Source organism: Phocoena phocoena, chromosome 19 (genome assembly GCF_963924675.1).
Source record: "Phocoena phocoena chromosome 19, mPhoPho1.1, whole genome shotgun sequence".
NCBI classification, from domain to species: Eukaryota; Metazoa; Chordata; class Mammalia; order Artiodactyla; family Phocoenidae; genus Phocoena; species Phocoena phocoena.
Window position 1 is genome coordinate 59,703,704 of NC_089237.1, and position 15,528 is coordinate 59,719,231.

The following is a 15,528-nucleotide window of genomic DNA, read 5'->3' on the forward strand; positions in this document are numbered from 1 at the left end:
ATGGTTCGTGGAGGACGGTTTTCTCCCTCCCACCCCAGCTCGGAAGGGCCCTCTCTGAGAAAGCTCAGCCACAGCGAGGGGCGGGGACTCCCAAGATACTCGGGCTGGAAGGGGGAGGGCAGCCACGGGGGGCCTGCCTCTTGCAGAGCTGAAGGGCATTGCAAGGAGTAAGGAGACGTGTGCGCGTGCTTGGCCCGACGCCCCCAGCAGTTGGCACATAAGGTTCCTCGTGGCTCCTCATCTGCGGAGAGGACCCGGCCTGGGCATGTTGGCAGGGCCCCAGATCAGCCCCCCTGCCCATCACGGAGCGGGGAGCAGCAGGTGGGACCCAGAAAGACCAGAGGGACGCCCCTGTCCGCGTTCTGGTCCTGACTGCAGGCCCTCACGGTGTCTGCAGAGCAGGAACAGCCGGGCCCCGTTTGCCACGGCAGCTGGGCCACGGCCACAGACAAGCGTCCTTACAAAAATAACTCTGAGTCTGTCCCCGTGGGGACCAGGGTTCCTGAGAGCACGCAGAGGCCAGGGCGAGGCCCAGAGGGAGGGTCCGGTGGGCGGGCTCGGGCCCCGCGGGGCCGGGGCTACGGCTGCAGGCGCTCCAGGTACTGCGGCAGGGGGTTTTCCTTGACGAACTTCTGGATGTACCAGCACGTGACATGGGCCCTCAGGTCCTCCTCCACTACGAAGTCCAGAGCGGCCTGGCAGCCGGGCAGAGAGAAGAGCGGTCAGGGCCCCCAGCGGCACCTCGGCTCAGAGGCCCAGCCCCTCAGGCCCCGGGCTTTCCCTCGGGTCTGCGATGGAGCCAGGGGTGCTGCCACCACCCCCGTTACAGTCGGGAAGCCGGGGCAGGAAGCTCTAGTGAACTGCCGGAGGAACAAGGCAGGGAAGAGAGGGGCCAGGGTCGGATCCGCCCCGGGAGAGCCCCGCCCGCCCGTCTCCACAGCGAGCCGGGGTGCCAACCAAACTCCTCTTCTCCGCTAATTCTTCACTGGACACTCCTCTAGGAGCCTCCCCTATGGGCTGGGTTGGGGCGCCCGGGGCTCCCTCCGCCCCTGGCAGAGGTCACTCAGTTTTCACAGGGATCCCAAGAGCAGCAGCCGGGGGTGGGGATGTCAGCGTGCAGTTGTCGACCTGGTGGGTCTGGTGCACCTCCCTGCCCCAGTGCCCTGCACACACTGGTGCACAGTAAACGTTTGCTGAAACAGTACAGCACAGTCTGGGTGTAGCTGGAGGGTCTGATGACAAAGGCCGAGGGCTGACTAGGCGCCTGGGCTCCTGGTCGGCCGTCTGACCCTTCGGCCACCCCGCAGCGGCCCACACCTGACCCCGGGTTTCAACCCGAGAGCCTCTAGTGACAGGATTCCAGGCTCTTCTCCCATTTTGCAGATAAGTGCCCTCACCCCTGGCAGATCCCTTCTCCTGTTACCCGGGTAGCAACTCTGGGTTCCTCCTCGCTTGTAACGGGGTGGGCCCACAGACCAGCTCGAGCTGCTACTGAAAGACACCTGTCCCCCGCCCGGGGCCGGGGGGAGGGGGCGGAGGGAGCAACGGGGCAGCAGGGGGAGGGGCTAGGCCCCATCAGCCGTCAGGGGAACGCAGGGCCGAGCTCTGCTCCAGGTCAAAGCCCCTTGAAGCCCAAGCTGCTCTCCTAGCGGCTGGGGATGCAGGGGCAAGAGCCAAGTCACTCCAATGTCTGTCCACCTGTTCAGCAAGGGTTCACGGAGCACCTACTACGTGCCAGACACGGGGTCCCGGCAGTGAGCTCCCGGCACCAGGCAGGTGTGTGCGTGTGGTGGTGCGGGCCCGGAGGCCCAGCCCCCAGAGGAGGGGAAGGGGGCGAGGCGGCCGCAGCCCGCTGGAGGGCGGGGCCCGGCCCTCGGGGCGTGGTCTCCTGTGAGTGGGGGGCAGCCCCCACTCCCCTACCTTGGCCAGGTGCTTGGCGATGCCACGCCCGCGGTAGGCGTCGGGGACCTCCGTGTGCTGCAGGTCCACAATCCGCTTGCCCACGTACTCGTAGAGCAGGACAGCCCGGTCGTGACACCCTGTGGGGAGGTGGTTGGCGGGTGAGGCCCGAGCCGGCACGGAGGCCTGGGCCTTGGAGGCGCAGGCGTTTGGAGCCCGGCTGGGGAGCTGGGTCTGGGATCGCCTCTCTGCGCCTCAGTTCTGCGTCCATAAAGTATGGATGTAACAGAACATTCCTCATTAGAGTGTGTGGAGGGTTAAATGAGGCAATTTCCGTAAAATGCTTATAACAGCGACCGAACATACCGAGCCCCACGTGGGCCTTTCCCGCTACCCTCCAGCCAGCATCCCAGGGCCCCCGGCGCTCCCCAAAGCCCAGCTCTCTGCATCCCCACCGGAGCACCTGCCCGAGGAACTGGGAGCCCCAGGCCCAGCGCTGGATGAAGAGCAGAGCTCAGCAAGTCGCCAACTAAACCAGAGCCTGAAGAGACAAGAGAGCAGGACCTCCCACCGGACCTAGGGAAGGGCAGAAGGAGGGGCACACAGGAAAGCCACACCAGGCACGGGAGGGAGAGCAAACTGGCCTCCATGCCCTCTCAGGCCTGGCACTCTGGTCTACCCTGGTTTCCTGCTGGAAAAACATTTAACTGGAGTTCCTCCAACCAAAGTCTTCAGTTCCTCATCCGCCTGTCTGTCTGTCCATCCAACCACACACCCACCCACCCATCCGGCCCCCATTTGCCTGCCCATCTACCTGCCAGGCATCCCATCCACCCATCTGTCCACCTGTTCAACCCCTTGACAAAAGTTCACTGAGCCCCAGACACTGTTTCCGGAGCTGAGGACAACTCCATGGGTTACTATTTCAGGAACTTTCAACTGTATGAAGGAAAAAATCACCTGGGCCAGGGGAGACGGGCATTTAGCCAGGGTAGTCAGGGGAGACCTCCCAGGAGGAAACCTCTGAGCTGAGGGGTAACTGGGGAGCAGCAGACGTCTGAGGGAAGAGCAGGGGAGGGGTGGGCAGAGGGCACAGCCAGCACAAAGGCCCCAAGGCAGAATGTTTACGCAGGGCAGCAGGCCACGTGGGGGCTTCACAGGCACTGCGCGGACCTCCGCTTCTGCACCCAGGCCCCCTGCAGACAGGGGGCAGGGTCTGGAGCCCTTGTCAGCCTTCTCGCGGTCCCTGCTCACTCGCTCACCCATCGCCTCCCTCAGCATTCCTGAGTGACAACTTGGGCCACAGATGGACCAGATCCCAGGATGGCCTGGGGGATTCTCTGCCCCTCCCACCCCGCCAGTTCCTGGTGGTCCCAGGGGCTCGGTCACCACCACATCCCCAGTGCCCAGCCCGGGGCAGATGCCCAAGAAATACCTGCCCCACAAACTCCTGCTGTTCTCTGTGCCAGACACACAGCAGGAGCTGAAGGCCGGCTCGTGGCTGCTGTACGCCCAGTACCTCCCCGGAGCCCGACCCCACGCCCCTGGGGACACCGGGACAGGACAGCTGCAGCTCACACTGCTGGGGCGCACTCAGCCCCTGCACACACCAGTCCTCACGAGAGCCTTACAAGACGGGCAGGGTTCTCACAGCCCCATCGACAAACAGGGAAACCGAGGCTCTGAGAGGCTCTCGCGCAGCCCGGCATGTGTGGAGCTGTCTGGGGACCCCGGGTCTTGCTGCTGAGAGGAGCAGAAGGGCATCGGGCCGCGGGGCAGACGTGGCTGCGTGTGAGGGACAGGGCGCGACGCTGTCCCCGCCCCACACCTCCCTGGGCTGCGGGGGAGGCAGACGCCAGCGGACAGCCCCGCAACACCTGGGCCTCAGTGACCGCAGAGGCTGCCCAGTGCCAACTGCCCCACGCTGCCTGGAGACGGCCACCCCCCGAGGCGCTTCTCATACGTCTCTCAGCCTCTGCTCTGACCTCCGGCAGGCCCGTGGGTACAGCTTTCAAAACATGTCCGGAATCTGGCCACTTCATACCTCCGCCGGCCCCTGGGCCCCCCGTGGAAGCCGGGTCACATCTCGTCCATCCTCTGCTCAAGGGCCTCCTTGTGGCCCCTCACATCCACCCAGCCTCGGTCGGGTGCTCCCTCTGCCTGGCGCCTCCCACCGGAGAACCCCCTGACCTGCCCCCCTGGGCACCACGGCCACCCCACCCCCGGCATCTGGGTCCGTGGATCCCACAGCCTCTGCGTGTGGCAGCCTGGCTGGACCCCAGGCCCTTCTCCGGGCTGGGCCAGTACTTGCCATGTGGGGTCCATGGAGCCAGCCAGGGCCCCGGCTTCCAGTCCCAGCTCTGCCAGGAGACCTCAGACATCACCAGGTCTGGGACAGCGGCTACCTCCCTCCTGAGAGTCACATCGAGATCATGGGCTTTGTGACTGGTTTTGAGAAAAGTTAAAGCAACCTGGCAAACGAGGAGACCTTCCCTCCATCTCCGCCCTGCCTGCACCAGTTCCGAGAGCAGGCCGGGCAGATCAAAACGCCTGTTATACAGACCATGAGGCTGAGGCAGAGGGGCAAAGCCGGAACTCAGGCTCTCTGCGCCCTCTGGGACGTAGCTGGTCAAGGACAACTGGGCCAGGGAGCCCAGGGTGGGCGGCACCGCCTGGCTTCTCTGGGCATCTCCACCTGCAGAGCCTGCTGTGGGCAGGGGCCATGTGCTGGCAGCTCAGAGCCGGGAAGCATCAGAGCTTCCCAGGCCCAGCTGGCCCCATCCCCCCCAGGCACCCTGCCCAGGGACCCGCTCTAGCATGCATCCCAGGACGCGAAGGGCATGAGGGTGCCCCGGGAGCACAACATGGCTCGAGCAGGGGCCTCCCGCCCGGGAACTGGGATCTGAGTGTAGGAGGCCTCTGCTGTGCTTTCAGCCCTGCTGCCCCCAGGGCCTCAGCCTTCCCGTCTGCAAAGTGGGGCTGGGGAGGATGTGGAAGGCGCTGGGTTCCAGGACCCCCAGATGACGCTTCTTGGAGCAAGTGGGACACTCGGCGCTGGCTGAGAGGGGAAAGCAAAGGCCAAGGGTGGGGCCACCCAGGGGTGGGAGCTCAGTTCTGGCTTTGTGCTTTCCCCACTGACGAAATGGTGATACAAGCTAGCTTTTCAGACCCTGGATCTGGGGACCAGACAAGCCTGGGCACCTGCGTTCTCTCACAGCCCACATCAGCAAGACCCATCCACGCTTCTTTCAGCAACCATCCAGGAGCTGGGATTTCTCCCCTCCTCTCACACCGCCTGCTCTAGAGCAGTAGCCATCCTTGCTCCTGTCTTGCCCCAGAGCAGCCAGAGGGAGCCCAGGACATCCCACTCGCCCTCTGCTCAGGACCCTCCCAGGCACCCACCTCACCCGGAGTCAAGGCCAAGTCCTCACAATGCCTTCCATGGCCCCGCACCACCTGCCCCCAAGACCTCTTGACGTCCTCTGCTATGCGGCCTCTCTGTCCTCCCGTCCCTGCTGCTCCCAATACACACCAGGCATCCTAGGGTCTTGGCACTTGCCGCCCCTTCCCCGTGGAGTGCCGTTCCCACCGTAGCTCCCTTCCTTGCCTCCTTCCCAGGGCGGCCATCCCAGACACCTGACTCTAAACAACAGCCCTTGGGACCTCCCTGGTGGTCCAGTGGTTAAGACTCTGCGCTTCCAACGCAGGAGCCAAGGGTTCGATCCCTGGTGGGGGAACTAAGATCCCACATGACGCGTAGCGCAGCCAAAATAAATAAAGAAGAGCCCTTTCCTGACACCCGACCTTATTTCTCACCAGCCTTGCTCTCTAGAACGCTCTACACTTTATTGTCCACTGCCCCTCAGACGGTCGGTCCCAGGAGCCCCCAGCACCTACAACAACGTTTCGCAACACACAGTAGGTGTTCAACAAGCACCTGTGGAATGAATCCTAGTTCTTCTACCTCCAAGGTGCAAGGCCCTGGGCACGTCAGTCACTTTCCCTGCCTCAGCTTCCTCCTCTGTAAAATGGGCAGAGCAGTTCGGACAACGCCGCCACCCCCCACCAACAAGGCTGAGGATAAAGCGACTCCGCGTGCGTGGGGCCTCCTGAGGACTGAATGCGCACAGCGGCTCAAACCTCTTCCCTCCCCAGACCCGGAGGCCGCCGGAGGCTCATCAGCCCAGCTGTGCCGGGGGGTGGCGGGTACACACCTGCACCTGGAGCCCCAGGGCCGCTCTGCCTCTCGGCCTCAGTGCCCACAGCTCTCACAGGCGCAGTGAGCTGGCCTCCGGGAACTGCCTGCAGGTCAGGAGACACCGCGGCAGGCCGTTCCCCTCCCCAGCTGGGGCGGGGTGGGGGCTTGGGCACAGATGACTCCCCGCCCCCCATATACACCCAGACCAGGTCCGGCCTGGCTGCACAGCCCCCGCCTCGCGGGCGGGCGAGGAGCTACTCCCGGGCGTGGCTGGGGATCCCGGTCCGCTTTACAGTTAGCCATCTGTGCAGTAGACAACAGAGATGCAAGTTTAGAAAGGTGGCTGGTCACGTCCAGCTCTGACCACAACCAAGTCTAGAGGGGTGTCCTTTGGCTGTACTCACTAGGGAAAGAAAGAAGGAAAACCCCAAACATTCCCTTTTTCTTCTTTCTCTGAGTGTCTAGGGCCTCCTGAGCCCCCCAAGGGAATCTAAGGCCTCTCTGGAGCCTCAAAAAGAGGATTTGAAAAGCCACGGGGCCTCGTCCAATGAGAGCAGCGGGGCCCGGAGAGTCACGGCCAGCCAGCAGCCGGGCCACTGCAGGCAGCGTGGCGGTGGAAGTACATGCTTCCTGGTGGAAAGACGCGTGTTTGAGTTCCGGCCTGCTCTCCTCCCCTGCGCCGGCCTCAGCTTACTCGCCTGAGCTGCGGTGGTGATGCCCAGGTCACAAGGATGTTGTGACAAGGATGTGCTGGGCCCAGCTCAATGCACAGCACAGCCCAAAGGGGGCTTCTGAGGAAGGTCCGCGCTCCAGGCCCCAGCCCCTCCCGGCTGTCCAAGTGCAGGTGGGAGGAGTGGGCCCAAGTAGGACCCCATCCAGGCTCTGCGCATCCCCCCACCTCAGGAAGCCTTCCCCTTCCCTCCTCAGAAATGGGCACAGTGGCCCATAACGGCCCTTCCAGCTTGGGCACTGCCACAGGGGGCCCAGCTGGGAGGGAAGAAAAAGTTATTAAGGCAGAAGGGGTGGGACACAGGGATGAAAGTTCACTCCTCCATTTCATAATTCCACTTCCCATCCCCAGACCTCTTAGGCAGAGGGAGTGTGGGCTAGTAAGTGGTGGAACCTTTCTCTACAGGAAATGAGGACTTGACGTTGCTTCTGGTTTAAAAAGTAATGCCCAGGGACTTCCCTGGAGGTCCAGCGCTTAAGACTCTGCACTTCCAGTGCTTCCACTGCAGGGGGCACGCGTTCAACCCCTGGTGGGGGAACTAAGATCCCACGTGCTGCACCTCTTGGCCAAAATAATAATAATAATACCCAGTCAGTGTTCACCAACATTTACTACCTGCCGCAGGCGCTGTTCTGAACCTTACTCTTACTGGGGCATCTGGTCCTTACCACCAGCCAGGAGTTATGCGCTGGGGTTAACCCCATTGTAGAGACGGAGAAACTGGAGCGCACAGAGATGAGGCAACTTAGCCAAAGTCCCAGAGCCTCTGGGGTCTGATGGCGACACCATCCCTCTACAACCCCTGCCCCTTCCAGGCAGAAGTCCCTCTGTCAGCCCCGGGTCGGCCCAGAGGATTCTTCCAATTCCCTTGGTGCAGAAAAGCTAAGGTTCCCAGGTGCAGCCAGAAGCCATTGAACACCGGGGAAAGGGGAGGTGCTGGCTCACCACGCTCCCCAGGACCTCGGCAGCAGCCCGGAAAACAGCCAGGCCGAGCAGGTGCGGGTTCCCCGGGGCCGAGGCGGGATGGGAGCTGCCCGGCGCCTGCCTCCGCCTCCCCGGGGCCCTCTCCACCCCGGGCGCCCGGCGCGGGCTCGACTCTCCCGGCAGCCCGCCTCCACCCGGCCCGCGAGTGCGCCCCCAGCCCCGCGGCGCGCAGACAAAAGGCGGGGGCGGGCTGGGCCCCGCGTTACCGTTGAGCCGGACGGTGAACTGGCGGCGCCTACGGTCGTGCTCCACGCGGATGGGGCAGCCCTGCTCCGGCGCGCCCGGCGGCACGGCGGCCGGCAAGTGCGCCATGGGCGCTGGGACCCGGGCTGCGGGCGCGCGGCGGGGTCCGCCAGAGGCGCGCGGACCCGCACCGTGGGCCGACCGCAGGCGGCGGCTCAGAAACTGACACTCGGCGGCGGCAGCAACAAAAAGGGGGGCAGGAAATCAGCTGTGCGGTCACGTGCGGCGCGCGGCCAGTAAGCGCGCGGCCGCTCTGTTTTGGTGCATTCCGTTTGGCTCTTAAAGGCGCCGCGCCGCTCACGGCTTCGCGCCTGGGCCCTTGGGCCTCTGGCCTCAGCTGGCAGGAGACTTTGGGGCCCCCACGGACCCCTTCTCAAAGACACGTGATGGGGCTTCCCTGGTGGCGCAGTGGTTGAGAGTCCGCCTGCCGATGCAGGGGACCACGGGTTCGTGCCCCGGTCCGGGAGGATCCCACGTGCCGCGGAGCGGCTGGGCCCGTGAGCCATGGCCGCTGAGCCTGCGCGTCCGGAGCCTGTGCTCCGCAACGGGAGAGGCCACAACAGTAAGAGGCCCGCGTACCGCAAAAAAAAAAAAAAAAAGACACGTGACGACCTGTAGGGCAATTCTCACCGTCCCCTCGCAGCCACCAGTTGTTGTTTTTTTTAAAATTTATTTAGTTTTGGCTGCGTTAGGTCTTCGTTGCTGCCCGTGGGCTTTCTCTAGTTGTGGAGAGCGGGGGCTACTTTTTGGGGTGCGCGGGTTTCTCATTGCAGTGGCTTGCTCTTGCTGTGGAGCATGGGCTCTAGGCACGCGGGCTTCAGTAGTTGTGGCTCACAGGCTCAGTAGTAGTGTACGGACTTAGTTGCTCCGCAGCATGTGGGATCTTCCCGGACCAGGGCTTGAACCCGTGTCCCGTGCATTGGCAGGCAGATTCTTAACCACTGCGCCAGCAGGGAAGTTCCTCGCAGCCACCACTTATTAAGCGCTTGCTGTGTGCCTGCCCTCAGCAAAGCACCAGGGAAGCCTGGGAAGTAGGTGCGCTTAACCCCTTGTCACCGGGAGGACAGGGGCCCGGGGAGATCTGTGAGGTCACCTTGCTTGCTTTGGATCCGGTGAAATGCCACCTCTACCCCAGAGGCAGCAGCGCGGGAAGCGCCTTGGAGATCCCTGGAGCCACTCAAGGCGGGGCGGGGGGCGGGGGGGGGAGGACTGAGTCCCAAGAGTTCCAGGGACTTGCTTGAGGACACACAGGACTGGGGGTGTGAGGACCAGACTACTTTTTTGAAAGGGGACTGGACAACCCCTCCCCACCCCCAGCTTTGCTCAGGTCAGAAGCAGCCCACCGAGTCAGGTGATTGCAGGTTTTACTAGTTCGTTAATGAAGGTGTAAGCATGACGTCACTCCCACGTGACCACTGCCCAATACCAGATACCCGACCCTTGTGTTTCCCCCTTCCAGCCAGTGCCCCACCCCTTGACTAATTTGCTTTTCCTAGAACTTCATGTAAACAGTATCATATAGTATGCACTTTCAGGGTCGTTTCTTTTTTTCAACATTTTATGTGTGAGGTTAATCCTTGTGGTTGTATCTTTTTCATCACTGAATAGTGTTCCATTGTGTACATATTCCACAATTTATCTGCCTGCTGTTGATGGGCGTTTGGGTTGTTTTTGACTGTTATGAATAAATGTACTGTGGACATTCTTGAACATGGTGCTCCTTGCAGGTGGCTGCGTCTTGTCGTCAGTGTACCTTGAGTTTTATGAGGACTTGCCAGGCCTTTTTCCGAAGTGGTTGTACCATTTTTACGCTCCTGCCAACAATTTTGAGAGTTACGTTTGGTGCTCAGTCCTTTTAGTTCTAGCCATCTGGTGAGTGTGAAGTCGTCGCTCACTGGCTTAAGTTTGCATTCACCTGATGACCCATGACGTTGAACCTTTTTCATCCACTCCTTGACCGTTTGGATATCTAATTTTGTGAAGTGCCTGTTTAAGTTTGTTTGTTTTTTGTTTTGGAGTTCTTTTTATTGTCTGGTTATTAGTCCTTTGTCAGATATATTTATTGAGAATATCCTATCCTAGCAGATTTAAAAAAAATAAGTGTGTGTTGTGTCACAGAGTTTGGAAACAAAACAAGGCTGAGGAGTGAGTCATAACATACAAGGAGATAGAAGAGGATCCTGGGGTCAGAGGGGGTCTTGACTTGAGCTGAGTCAGGGCTGGCTGCAATCCTGAGCAAGACGTAATCTTGTGTGTGTCTCAGGTGATTTCTTTGTCTCCAAATAAACTTGAGTGGCGTGGGGAAGCCGGAAGAAGTTTCTGGAAATTCCATCAACTGGCTATGCTGTTTCCCATGCTGGGCCTTTGCATGCACTGCTGTCCAAGCGTCACCTCCCTTGGAAGGCCCTCATCGAAGCTCCTCAGTCCTCCTGGGTACAGGGGAGATTCCTGGCAGGGCCGAGGGCACACCAAGTCCACCATAAGAGCCCAGGATCCTCCCTGTTTTTGATTCCCTTCTTTCTGTCCTAGTTTTAAATGTCTATTATCTTGTTGGGGTCTTTAAACCTTGCAGAAATCCTTTGTGGAACAGGCAGTGGATCAATTAAAGAATAAAGCAAGCAATCAGTCTTCACAGAGTTGAAAGGACTTGCCTCTATCTTTCAACACCAAAGCATGCTGGTCATGGAGGAGCCTTGGGGAGGGGCTCCTGAATGAACCTGTGACCCCCCGCCAAAGTTAGAAAGCAAAGCTGGGTCCCAGCAGTCTTGGGGAGATGGGCCCTGGGTCATGAAAACCCCAATGGCCAAGGCTTGGTGGGGCCACACGGAGACCGGGTCCCATGTATTGTATATAGGGTATCATTTATTCAGTCAGCCATTAATTCATTTAGCAAATATTTATTGAGCACCTACTATGTGTCAGTCACTATTCTAGGGGCACCCAGTGAACAAACAGACCAAACTCCTTGCCCTTCAGGAGCTGACATTCTAGGGGAGGGAGAGGCACCAAGAAGGAAATAAATCCGTGGTCCGTCTCACTGAGACAAGGGCCCAGGGAGACTCAGTGGCGGGGAGGGGAGGAGGTGCCTTTGGAGAGGTTTCAGAGGGGGTATCGAGGACAGACCTCTACAGACCGGGCTTTTTTAATGAAAGACTTGAAGGAAGTGAGGGAGCCTGGTCCAGGCAGAGAGAACAGCCAGTGCAAAGACCCTGGGGTGGATTTAAAGAGCTGAGGCCATGTGGCGTCTTCAGCTTTTATTCTGAGCCAGGAGGGGCCGTGGGAGGGTTCTGAACAGACCAGGGATCTTAGGGTTTTTGTTTGTTTGTTTTTTAATATTGGAAAATTTCAAACGCATATGTAAGTAGAGAGAATTATAAAATGAAGCCCAGCGTACCCATCGTGGCTGTGGTGTTTGTTTCTGTGTTTTTTTCTTTTATTAAAAAACATTTTAGGTAGTGTTTACATATAGCAAAAATTACCCCTTTTTATAGTTTTGACAAATGTGTACCCCATGCAGCTGCCATCACAACCCAGTTGTAAAGCATTTTTATGACCCCCGACCCCGTGCGGTTCACCAGCCCCACATCCTCCCCGGGGAGCTCACCGTCCCGCCCAGTGGCCCCCTCCCCGCCTCCACCCTGGGACAGAGCCTCTCCTGTCCTTCCTGCCTGAGTGGATGCACGAGGGGCCTGACTTACAATCTTCCGAATAATCAGGAAAATATCCAGGAGACCGAGCCCCTCCGAGGTCCACGGCTGGAGTGGCGTGTCCTCCCGGGTGGCTTCTCCTCCTGCGACGTCACTCCTTCCTTCCTTGTATGGAGCAAGTGCCCTGGTTCTAGAGTCTGGAACTCGGCAAATAAGGCACCAAAACTGCTCCTGTGAGCTCTTTACACACAGACAGTGTTTCCTCCAGCACAAGTGGACTCATATTCACTGTTTTGTGGTCTTTTTTCCCACTTAACAGTATACTCTGAGCAAGTTCCTTTGTTAATATATAGGAAACCACAGAATCATTCTTTAAGAATATTCTTATATTTAATTTTTGATTATGTAATATATTCACATGTTTCCAAAACTAAAACAAAATGTACACAAGCCCCAGGGGACACTCAACCTCCCTCTCCCATCTTCCCCCGCCTCACAGAGGGAAGCATTCTCACTTGTCATGAATTTTTCCAGTTTTCCACACATAAAACCAAGTAAATACAAATGTGTATTCTTTCTTCCCATTTGAACCCCAAAGTTAGCATATAAACCCAAAGTGAAGCCTGTCACCGAGCCATAGGTCCTGCAGCCCGGTCGGTGCCAGCACGTGCCGAGGACCCGCCCTCCGCCCAGTGTGAGGTCATCCGCTGAGTGGACACCATGACGTCAGTAGCAGAGGACAAGGCCCTGGCAGCCCCCCCCCCCCCCGCCCCATGGCCCTTTATTGTCAGGCACTTGAGTCATTTCTAAATACAGCCTCTGTCACAACTGCGGCTCTTCCATCTTAAGGAGACAATGATCCTCTGAGCGGCCCCTGTCACTGGGCCGTTGGGTCAGGCGCCAGGATCTCACTGCACTGAGTGTGTGCTGGGTGCTTCCGGGCAAGGTCTCATTTTCTCTCTCACCCCCGTGAGGAGCCAGGATCCATCGAGCGAGAGCAGTGGGCTGCTGAAGCTCTCTGGGGGGAGGTGGTGGAGCCAGGACTCAGACCCGGGAAGGCTGAGTCCAGGGCTGATGTTCCAGGTGGAGGACAGGTCGGGCCTCCGGGCAGGCCTGACCAAGGAGCCTCCCGAGACGGCCGGAGGCCCTGAGGCCCTTGGGGTAGATCGGGGTCAACGGTGCAATGGGGGCGGGCCCAGGCCTGCTATGGCGCAGGGACTGGGAAGGCAGGCGGGTGCTAGGCAAAAGGGGTCAGTGCGGAGTGTGGCAAAGTGGGGCTTCCTGCCCTGCCTCCCCCACTGGGGCTGACAGCTCACGTGGGAAACCTGGCCGGGTCTTCTGACGTTTCAGTAAGAGCTGGAAAGACAAAATGAAGCGAGGCCTCCTAATGCTTAAATGATGGCAGCTGATTGCACAATTACTCGTGGCTACTGTCTACTCGTAAAAGGTTAGCAGACGGAGACAGAGGGTCTGGCGGATAACGTCCGTCTACACGTTCATTGCAGGATTCTGGCCCGTTTTCTGGAGATGTAAATTTTTTTTTTGGCGGTACGCGAGCCTCTCACTGTTGTGGCCTCTCCCGTTGCGGAGCACAGGCTCCGGACGCGCAGGCTCAGCGGCCATGGCTCACGGGCCCAGCCGCTCCGCGGCACGTGGGATCCTCCCAGACCGGGGCACGAACCCGCGTCCCCCGCATCGGCAGGTGGACTCTCAACCACTGCACCACCAGGGAAGCCGTAGAGATGTAAATTTTTTAAAATTAAAAATGTGGGGACTTCCCTGGCGTTCCAGTGGTTAGGACTCCATGCTTCCACTGCAGGGGGCACGGGTTCGATCCCTGGTCGGGGAACTAGGATCCCACATGCCCCTCAACGCGGCCAAAAAAAAAAATATATGGGAAAAAAGAGATAAAACCAAGTAGAATATGTGAATCTTGTCAGATCCTGGTTTGGAAAAAAAATCAGCCATAAAAAACATGCGGGGTTAATGGGGTACTTGAACGTGGCCTGTGTATTAGGTGTCTGTGGCACGATGGCTTTTTTCTTAGGTGGGATGATTGTGTTGTGGTTATGAGGAAAACGTATTTGTTCTCCAGGGACACATGCTGAAGCGTTCAGACGAAAAGGTTATGCCAGTGAAGAGAGCCCAGGGGCTCCGCGCCAACATGGCTGGCCCAGGCTGTTACTTCCTGTGTGCTTTAAACTTTGCATAATACAAATTTGAGGGGAAAGGGGGGAAGAGGCAGGCATGGAGGTAAAGCAGAATGTGTGTGGGTGCTAACTGTGGCCCCCAGTTTTCCACCTGTCATTTAGCCAGTTTGCTCCCACGAGCCGGGGAAACTGAGGCCCAGGGAGGAGGGAGTGTCCCCTCTGGCCGCTGACCTACCTTCCCGATTGGTTTCCCCACCCAGCGTGAGAGCAGGTGTCGGCCACGTGGGGACGGGGCGCAGGCAGCGCTTTCCAGGCCTTCGTCTCTCTCCCCCCACTTCATGGAGGTGGAAACTGAGGCCCAGAGAGAAGTGAATGGACTGGGCTGTTCATCAAAGGCCTCAGGCCTCCCGTTTTCCCTCTGTCCCCAGAGCAAGGACACTAGCTTTGGAGTCGGCAGGTCCGGCTCTGTCGCCGGCTTTGCTGTGTGACCTGGGGGACTCACCTGACCTCTCTGAGCCACAGCTTCGGGTGAGAAGGCTCCTGCCTGCTGCCCTGTGCACATTGGTGCTGTCACATGTCCCTCTGCCTTGCGTCCTTGAAATCTCGGCATCTCCACAGCCTTCCCACAGGCTGCCCTGGGCCTGAGCCCTTCCCTCCACAGCCTTGGCTGCCCCAGCCCTGGCTCCACCTAAGGCTTTCCCACCGACCTCACTGCCAGCCTGCCCACATCCCCTCAGGTCAGCATTTGCCACAGGCTTCGGAGCCATTACGTCACCTTCTGAGCCTTGGTTTCCTCAACTGTGACACAGCAGGGACTGCCCCAACAGGAAGGGAAGACAGGCTTCCCTCCACCCTGCCCCCTCAGCTTTAATAAGGTATAATTTGCATACAATAAAATTCACCATTTAAGTGTGTTTGACAGTTTTTGGCAAATGTATAGTTACGCAACGACCACCACCAGCATCGTTTCCTTTATCACAAGTTCCCTTGAGCTCCTTTGCGGTTAACCCACCGCCCCCGCCCTGGCAGCCACGGCTCTGTCTTGTGTCTAGTTTTGCCTTTTCCACAATGGCATTCAGACGGAATCCTGCCAAGTGTCACCTTTTAGGTCTGGCATCTTGGACTCAACGCCCTTGGGACGCGCCGTGTTGTTCCCATATCTGGAGTTCGTTTCTTTGTTTCTGAGGAGTCGCCCATTGACGGATTGACCACATTCGTCTGTCCATTCGCAAGTTCTGTGGGCATTTGGGGTCTTTCCAGGATTTAGTTATAATGAATAAAGCTGCTATTAATACTTACATACAAGTTTTGTGTGTGTGTCAGTGTAGGTTTTCATTTCTCTTAGGAGTAGAGTGGCTGGGTCGTAGGTAGGTATAGATTTGATTTTATAGGAGATTGCCAACATGTTTGTAGCAGACGTAAGCTTTTATATATAGGATGGATAAACAACAAGGTCCTACTGTATAGCACAGAGAACTGTATTCAATATCCTATGAAAGGGCTTCCCTGGTGGCGCAGTGGTTGAGAGTCCACCTGCCGATGCAGGGGACACGGGTTCGTGCCCCGGTCTGGGAGGATCCCACATGCCGCGGAGCGGCTGGGCCCGTGAACCATGGCCGCTGAGCCTGTGCGTCCGGAGCCTGTGCTCTGCAACGGGAGAGGCCACAGCAGTGAGAG

The 15,528-nt window shown here is 58.8% G+C and overlaps 1 protein-coding gene across 1 annotated transcript; it reads right to left on the minus strand.

Annotated features, from left to right (window-relative positions):
* Positions 1–578: 578 nt before the first annotated feature.
* On the minus strand, positions 579–8,123 carry NATD1 (N-acetyltransferase domain containing 1). The gene is made up of 3 exons (XM_065897867.1): positions 8,018–8,123; positions 1,921–2,039; positions 579–695 (listed from the first exon to the last, which is right to left on the minus strand). Exons 1-3 carry the CDS (start codon positions 8,121–8,123, stop codon positions 579–581), a joined length of 342 nt encoding a protein of 113 aa, XP_065753939.1.
* Between the last annotated feature and the right edge of the window lie 7,405 nt (positions 8,124–15,528).